This window comes from Dunckerocampus dactyliophorus, chromosome 4 (genome assembly GCF_027744805.1).
Source record: "Dunckerocampus dactyliophorus isolate RoL2022-P2 chromosome 4, RoL_Ddac_1.1, whole genome shotgun sequence".
Classification (NCBI taxonomy): domain Eukaryota; kingdom Metazoa; phylum Chordata; class Actinopteri; order Syngnathiformes; family Syngnathidae; genus Dunckerocampus; species Dunckerocampus dactyliophorus.
Window position 1 is genome coordinate 29,812,837 of NC_072822.1, and position 8,363 is coordinate 29,821,199.

The 8,363-nt window shown below is 41.0% G+C and overlaps 2 protein-coding genes across 7 annotated transcripts in view; one reads left to right on the forward strand and one right to left on the reverse strand.

Annotated features, from left to right (window-relative positions):
• Positions 1-323: 323 nt before the first annotated feature.
• sdf2l1 (stromal cell-derived factor 2-like 1) lies at positions 324-6,885 on the reverse strand. 2 transcript variants are annotated; one of them, XM_054773479.1, is made up of 3 exons: positions 6,619-6,885; positions 3,829-4,025; positions 324-1,768 (listed from the first exon to the last, which is right to left on the reverse strand). In XM_054773479.1, the coding sequence occupies exons 1-3, from the start codon at positions 6,788-6,790 to the stop codon at positions 1,490-1,492; spliced, it is 648 nt and encodes a 215-aa protein (XP_054629454.1). In that variant the 5' UTR covers positions 6,791-6,885; the 3' UTR covers positions 324-1,489. The 2 variants fall into 2 exon arrangements, with proteins under 2 accessions (XP_054629454.1, XP_054629453.1); XM_054773478.1 differs by lacking the exons at positions 324-1,768; positions 3,829-4,025 and adding an exon at positions 4,233-5,061.
• A 416-nt stretch (positions 6,886-7,301) lies between these two features.
• top3b (DNA topoisomerase III beta) overlaps positions 7,302-8,363 on the forward strand; it is a 59,486-nt gene continuing 58,424 nt past the window's right edge. For 4 of the 5 annotated variants that reach the window (XR_008570046.1, XM_054773295.1, XM_054773294.1 and 1 more), the window contains exon 1: positions 7,303-7,524. Coding sequence is in view for 4 of the 5 variants with exons in the window: in XM_054773295.1 (XP_054629270.1) it covers positions 7,455-7,524 (70 nt within the window). In the remaining variant the exon portion in view is untranslated. Of the gene's footprint in view, positions 7,525-8,363 lie in introns of all 5 variants that reach the window. The other variant, XM_054773296.1, reaches the window with a different exon arrangement.

The window sequence follows — 8,363 nt, forward strand, 5'->3', positions numbered from 1 at the left end:
CAATTTTTTTGCCATTTGTGGATAATGGCTCTCACTGTGGTACGCTGGAGCCCCAACGCTTTAGAGCTTTAGAAATGGCTTTATAACTTTTTCCAGACTGACAGACCTCAATTAATTTCTTTCTGGAGCAATCACTTTTTCACACAGGTGAATAGGTTTGGATTTTTTTTTTTTATGAAAACTTTCATTTAAAAACTGCATTTGTGTCCATTTGCGTTGTAATTGATGAATATTTTAATGCAAAAAATTTCCTGCAACGTGCAAAAAATAAAAAATCTGGAAGGGTGCAAACACTTTTCTCACCACTGTAAATTAATGTTGATTTATTTGCGGAAACAACATTGCATTCTATGTAAACAATGCAGCACTGATTTACCAGAATTACCACATTGGTGTTGCTTTGATACCCAACTTCATATTGATTGGGTTACCAGAGATTTTACAGAAAATCTAAGAAATGAAATCAAAAACATTTTTTTTTCAAATACACACAAGTACATTTATTGAAATTTTTCATCTCCCCCCCACAAAATATTAATTTGTTACTAAAATAACCTTTATGACTGGTAACTCAACCACCACATATAACACAAACAAGATCTAGAAGGGCCGCTGGAGTGTCAGCAAGGGGTTACAAGTTGAAAATGAAGTACATCAAAATATATTTTTTCTTTTACGAATAAATAAAGTGAGGAGCATTCACAATGTCAGTATATTCCAAGTTCAAGGCATGGAAAATTGGAAATAAATGGGGAACTGGTGTTGCCTTTTGTAGCTTCAAGAAATCTACAAGAGCAGAAGAGCATTGGTGAGGTCCAGACAGTGACTGGATGAGAGGGCCAGACTCTTCATTCATACCACAGCCGTTTGATGGTCAGGGGTCTGTGCAGGCTTGTCATGTTCTTCCACACCACACTCATGAGCAGATAATTCACTTCCTCAAAATGCTCTCAAATAGTTGGAAGCATAGAATGTGAATTATGTGAATTAAGATGGACTCACCCATAATAATGGTCAGCAATTTGTGAAACAAACCAATATTAACAAGTACAGTGGAACCTCTGTTTAAATATGTGTTGGTTTTCAAATATTGTCTTGGTTATTGTACAGTCAAAGCATCCATGCATCGGTAACGATGAAGAATGCGCAGTGTTGGGACACTATAAACAGATTCCGGCTAGCAAGTCCTTCAACCATATTTATTACATGTGTGGTTTATTTGTTCATAGAACACACGTAGAATGATTAACAGCTCCGCTTCTGTCTCCTTTCTACCTTCTAATAAACACTATGCGCCCTAAGCTAATGAGGCGTTCAATTGCACTGTGTATAACTGAGTTTTCCTTTTCTGAGTGCTTTTTTTGTTGTTAGGGTTCCTGGTTCCTTTTGGAATGAAATAAAGCAGAAAACTGAGGTTCGACTTTAATAGACGCACTGGCAAGTTGTCAAAGCAGGATTTGTTTTCTTTGATGGATTTCCCCATCACGGTTCAGAGTTCATCGTGACGCAGTGGATCTTGGCTTGGCTGGATGAAGACGCCCTCCATGACTCGCCACCAGTTATGCTGGTTGGGTGAGGTCATACCATGTACTTCCCGTTGGCCGCGTATGGGGTGGCCATACTGCTCTCCCGTCACACTCAGGAAAACATTGGTGCCTCTATGTTTGAAGCGCACGGCATCATTGCGCTCCCAGTGGATGCCGTCGCACTGCACTGTCCAAACGTCCAGGTCATCGCCCTCACCATTCTCCCCAAATGCACTCACCTCCTATAGGTAGAACAGACAGATCAACTGTACAGCGACATTTCAAAACATTGGAAATGAATCTCGTCTCTTATGTCTCAGACTAACTCTCTTCACTATCCTCCTATCCTATATTAAACAGGGCTATACTGTGTGGCACATCAACTGTAAGGTGTTTTTCGGTCTATTATTGTCTGAGATGCATATTAGTGTTTTCTACCCTCCCTCAGTTGTTTATTCTTTCGATAACCCATTTTATCATTGATTACATCAACATCTGATTGTTACTGATAACAAGCTAGGAATTTAACATTTGCCACATGTACAATACATCCATCCATCCGGTCGGGTCGCGGGGGAAGCCCAGCTATCCCTCAGGCTGCTTCGCCTATCACCTCCCAAAGGATCCTGTCGTGCTCTAAGGCCAGCTGAGAGACAGTCTTTCCAACGTGTCCTGGGTCTTCCATGAGGCCTCCTATTAGTTGGATGGGTGGAGGTGTCCAGGAGGCATCCTGACAATTCTCCCAATGTAGCGCAGCAGGGCTTCTACTTTTTTTCTCCCGGATGATAAAACTTCTCACCCTATCTCTAAGGGAGAGCCCAGTTACCCTATGGAGAAAACTCATTTCGGTCACTACCCAAAGCTCATGACCACAGGTGAGGGAAGGAATGTACATCAACCGGTAAATTGGGAGCTTTACCTTTTGGCTCAGCTCTCTCTTCACCATAATGAACCAATGCAGAGTCCGCATCACTGAAGATGCCGCAGCAATCCGCCTGTAGATCTTGCATTCCATCCTTCCCTGGTGAACAAGACCCTATGGTACTTAACTCTTCCATTTGGGGCAGGACCTCATCCAGACCCCGAGCTGGCACTTCGCGCTTTTCCGGCCAAAAACCCTACCCGCAACATGTCTCATTTCCCACACTGTACATACTTCAAGTGAGGGAAAAGTCTGTTTAAAAAAACGTACGAAAAGGTAAGGATGTCGCACGGGTGGCGTCCTGCTTTTGCTGCCTGGCCTCGTGCAGGTACACCGCCCATCTGTGTCGATTATGCGCCTCAGCAGTGCTCGCTGGGCTCCCTGCCTCCTGGCCCTGACCTAAAGGGGTGGTGCACCTGTTTTTCAACACTTCATATCCCGTGAGACACGTACCGTACATGGACAAAGCTGAGTGCATAAGATGAAAGCAGAGCGGTGCCATTGTTATGTGGTTATATATATGGTCATATGGTTCTACAACTATTAACGCTGCACTTCCAGTAATAATGATACATTACTAAAAATAAAATAATCATCACCCTAAAAAGAAACACTTTAAACTAGGGGTGTCTAAAGTGCAGCTCAGGGGCAATTTTTGGCCCGCACCATTATTCTCATGGAGAATAATTGAAATTATTTACCAAAAGGCTGCGTGTTAGTCCGAGTAATTCTTCCTGAGGTGTGATTATATTACAAGTATTGAAGGAACACACCTTTGACAAAATAATCGTAATTTGCTTTGACAGAATTATGTTATTTCCAAAATCACTGTGTTTAGGTGATTTGCAGCAGTCACATTCATTTTCTCAATCACCCTGACTTACTTACACCTTGCAGGATATTACTCGGATATGTAATGATATGTAGTGTTCTACACTGGTCACTACGTGTCAGTAATGTTACTGTAATGTTGGGTGAGACACACAAGCACCAGAGATGTGATAACTGGAACAACAACAGGCACAATAATCCCTAACATGATCTACTGTTGCGGCCGTAACCCACACACATCTGTCCCCGAGAAACACTTACGTGCAAGAGTCTCATTTCTGTCTTATGTCTTATTTTATCTTATTATGTCTACTATATTGGGTAACAGGAGTGTAAAGGTGACTACAGGGGTGTTATTTCATGTCTAGAGGGCTCTAATAATGTTAAACATCATATTTAAAAAGGTCAGAAACAGGTTTTCTATGCTCTTAACTACGAAAATATTCAATTTACAAATAAGAAATCCTACTTTGCAGAAATTCACTGATCAGTCGGGTCTGGAACCAATTAACCACGAAATGAGGAATTGTTATATATCAATATACAAACCTGATTATTAGACAAGGGTGAGCTGAAGTGGTGTGTATGGAGGTTGCGACCCGTCTTCATGTGTGTGAAGCGTATAGCTTGCCCACATTTAATTGCTGTCCCGCGTTGGCATGGGTGTTCGGGCTTTCCTCGTATCTGCCAATAACTGTTGCCATCATCTGCACTTTCCACTCCAGTTACAGACTGCTGCCCGCTCCCTACACACACATAAAGCACATTTCTCCCAGTAATGTATTAAACATGAAGCTACAGTAGAAGACAATGCGGGTGCACCGGAAGCGCCTGTCTGCCATGTTGGCACGTGGGTGTGTGTGACCAGATAAAAGTACACGACACATGTGTTGACATTCACTTTGTTCCTCATTATCGAGAGAATGAAAAATAGTCCGTAAATATGTAGTCAATTGACGACAGCTTCAAGATTCAAGAGTTTTATTGTCACACGCATAGTAAAACAGGCAGTTATACGATGCAATGAAATTCTTATTCTGTTCATTCGCCCAAGAAAAGAAAGAAAACACAAGAAAAAGAATAACATAAGAAACATATGTACCAATAAATTAAGCAACAACAACAGAAGAGACATTAATACAGAAAAATAATACAAATAAATAAATAAATAAATAAAGTGCTATGAGTGTGTGAGTGTGTTGCGTGCGGCGTGTGTGAGTGCTTCGTTGAGAAGCCTGATGGCCTGTGGGTAAAAGCTGTTTGCCAGTCTTGTGGACCTGGACTTCAAACTCCTATAGCGTCTGCCTGATGGTAGGAGTGTGAATAATGAGTGTTGTGGATGTGTGCTGTCCTTGATGAGGTTGTGTGTTCTTCGTAGGACTCTAGATTTATAAATGTCTTGCAGTGAGGGGAGGGCTGCCCCAACAATGTTCTGTGAGGTCTTGATCACCCGCTGGAGTGCCTTCCTATCACGTGTTGTACAGTTACCGTACCAAACAGTGATGGAGGCGGTAAGGACACTTTCGATAGTGCATCTGTAGAAGCAACTCAGGCTTGTGGTGGACATGCCAAATTTCCTCAGTCTTCTCAGGAAGTACAGTCTCCTTTGGGACTTCTTCATAATTTGTTGGGTGTTGTGAGACCAGGTGAGGTCCTCGCTGATGTGTGTGCCAAGGAACTTGAAGGTTTTCACCCTCTCCACCTCAGTCTCATCAATAAACAGGGGTTTATGCGGCTCCTTTTCCCTTGTTCTTGGGTCGATGATCATCTCTTTAGTCTTATCTGTATTGAGAAGGAGATTGTTATCACGACACCAAGCTATGAGGTCCGCCACCTCTCTTCTGTATGATGTTTCAACACCACCAGTGATCAGGCCGATGACTGTAGTGTCATCCGCAAATTTAATGATGCTGGTGTTGTTCTGGGAGGCCACGCAATCGTAGGTGAAGAGCGTGTAGAGGAGCGGACTCAGCACACACCCCTGTGGGGTCCCAGTGCTCACAATTCTTGAGCTGGATGTGCGATTGTGGACTCTGACTGACTGGGGCCTGCCTGTTAGAAAGTTAAACACCCAGTTACAGAGGAGGGGTGACAGGCCAAGTGTTAGGAGCTTATTTGTGAGTTTGTGGGGGCTGACTGTGTTAAATGCAGAGCTATAGTCTATAAATAGCATTCTGAAATATGTGTCCTAGGTGAGAAAGGGCTTGTCACAGGCAAAGCCAGAGTATGTGATCGCTCACGTTTAAATCTCATTCGAGTTTCTGGCATTTTTGTTTACACATTTTGCCTGGCTGGCAGCAGCTCGCTAGCTATTTTTTGTCCCACGGGCGAGCTTCAAGTTCATGGGATACAACAATCATCATCACAACTTACTTTTTTGAAGTATCACTTAACAATCTTGCTTTCTTGTTATCACTATAAAACTTATGGCTTGTCTTCAGAATTCTAGATGTGTGTCTAAGTTGTTCAAGATAGTGATGCTATCGCACGTGTCTCCAACAAATAGCTCATAAGATAGCAGTAGCTCACCAGCTGATGTTGAGTAGTTCACCAAAGAATATTTGCTTCACCGCTTAGTAATTTGTGTTCTATTCAAACATGACACCTGTATTTAATGACAAATGAGCGAAGTGGAGTGGAGATGTGCTTTGTACATAAAATGGTAAATGGTCTTCCACTTGTATAGCGGTTTTCCTTGTCCAAAGATAGTTTGACACGATCACGGGAGGACAGATGATCAAGCCCACAACCTTCAGGGTGGGAGACAACCACTGTACCACCTGAGCCATAAAGTACAATTTAGCCACGTAAAACACAAATACCTCACGTCTCCTTTTTGTCAAAGTAGCTTTAACAGTCCTGTGCTATCATAACCCTGGACTCTCAATTTATAAAGGACACATTTCTGTAACAAAAATATTTAAATTATTTTATTTTATTTTGTTAATTCTGTTATTTTGAACTAAAAATATATTAGTGAACAATTAATTTCCCATGAATTCGTATTCCACAACAGACATCAAATAAAATTAGGTTTGCGTCAAATAGTAAAAAATTCTGTACTTTTGTGCAAGTCACAGTACTAAATAGGTCAGCAACAAAAGGAGGCTTGACATTTTAGACTCTCACTTTAAGTGCTCTCAGCATTGCTATAAAACTGACAGTTTTCCTTAGCTCATGTTCTGCTGATTGTTGAAAGACGTAAAATAAATAAGTTAATAAATAAGTCATTAAAAAATACATAAACTATATGGTGGTGCAAGCCATTACTCCATGTAATTATAATGTATCTATTTATTACATGCACTCGTGCTTGTTAGACAGGAATTCATCATTTACCTGAGCCGTATTTGACATCGTGGGAATGCAGGCGGACGTTGTGTCTGGTGTTTAGGAGCTTCACCAGTGACCCGCAGGTGACATCTTTAAACTCCGACTCTCTTCCTTCATAGTGGGACCACGACAGAAAAAACACCACCACTTTGACAAAAAGTGTCTGGCTCATCTCCATCGTTACGACTCTGTTCCGCTTCGATAAATCAAGAAAGTAGGAACCAAAGACGAGCGCCTTTGGTAGGAACACGCACGGCAGTACGTCATAGCTTGTTTTAGCCAATAACGCTGTGACATGTGCAACAACAAGGACGTAAACGGTCGTTTTTTTCCTAAAACTTTATTTGAAACGACATAAGCTTGACAATGTGCATCAAAACCCATGCAATCACATTATCCTCAGTGCGGACAATGCAATTGCACGAGGATTCCTCACACAGCATTATTTTAGGGTTATTGGTTAGGTTTTTATTTATAACTTTATAACAGCAAATGCAATATAGAAATAATATATCATTCTATTAAAAGGTTTAATTGTCTTTTGTTTGTGTTTAATTTATCCTTTAAGTCAGCAATATACACATACATGAAGCCAGAAATGTATAATAATAATAATATAATAATAATAATAACTCATCATTCTTACCCTGTCCGCTTCGCACGCCCAGGCCAGCAGATGGAAGTAAAGCTTCGTCAAGCAGTCTGGCGAGTGGCGACTGCCAGTTAGAATTAGAAGAACAAGACAACCACTGCGAATTCAAAGCCATCCGTCCAACTTACCGATTTATAATCAGTGTTAGTGTACATTATTGTGTTATTTCGTTTATACAGAGGACTACAAAATGAAGACAGTCTTGATGGTGGCAGAAAAACCTTCCCTGGCTCAATCAATTTCCAGAATTCTCTCCAAAGGTCTGTATCCATTGATAATTCTTGCTTTACCTATATGTTTCTTATATGGCGTGAGCACAAACCTTCTACATAGTGCTCTCAAGTCATCGTCTGTTTTTCTAACGAACATGGGACCAGGCAGGTGTGAATTGTGTGCAGAGCAACTGCAGAACACAATGAGATACGTGCACTAACAGTGCTGTATTAGTCAACATTGTGATTTCTGTTAGTCGCTGAGTCGTTTCTAAATAGGCGTGTCCATGTCATTTATTTTATGCTGTTTGTGTGTATGTGGGTCATTTCTGTGTTTCTGTAAGTACAGTAAGTACAGTTAATATTACAATCAAGATCACCCATCGTTGTGTTGTTCTTTTAAATGTAGGAATGTCTCAGTTTTTCCATTGTTGCCATTTTTAAACGCATTTTGACATATGCAATCATTGTGGTATATTATTTAATGTGACCGAAGGCCGACACACCATCTTGTGAACCATGCGCTTGCATTCGAACTTTTTATTTACATGCGTCCATGATAAGATCCATACCGGAAGAAAGTGTCTCTTCTTCGTTGAGTGTGGCTTAACAACGTCCCTGAGGATATGAGTACCTCTGCTGGTTACATTAGGTATTGAGCGGTGTAACTTTCTTGCCCATCCACCACAATGAACACAGCAAGAGTGTACAATTCAAGTGTTGGAATGAAATGCTAAATGAATTTGAGCTACTTCTTTTATTGAGAATTGTGCATGTGACTGCTCAGCCAGCAGCTTGAATTTTGGCTTGGATGGAGTTAGATGAACATTTAAGGTGACTTTTACCAGCATTGAAGACATGATTTTTTTTTTTTTTTTTTACAAAGA

Bases quoted from the DNA above. Each gene is read 5' to 3' on its own strand.
- sdf2l1 (XM_054773478.1), bottom strand. From the start codon at position 6,790: ATGGAGATGAGCCAGACACTTTTTGTCAAAGTGGTGGTGTTTTTTCTG. The intron at 5,062-6,618 runs GTAAATGATGAA...TTCTCAATACAG, and splicing joins CGATGTCAAATACGGCTCAG to ATAAGACTAAAGAGATGATC.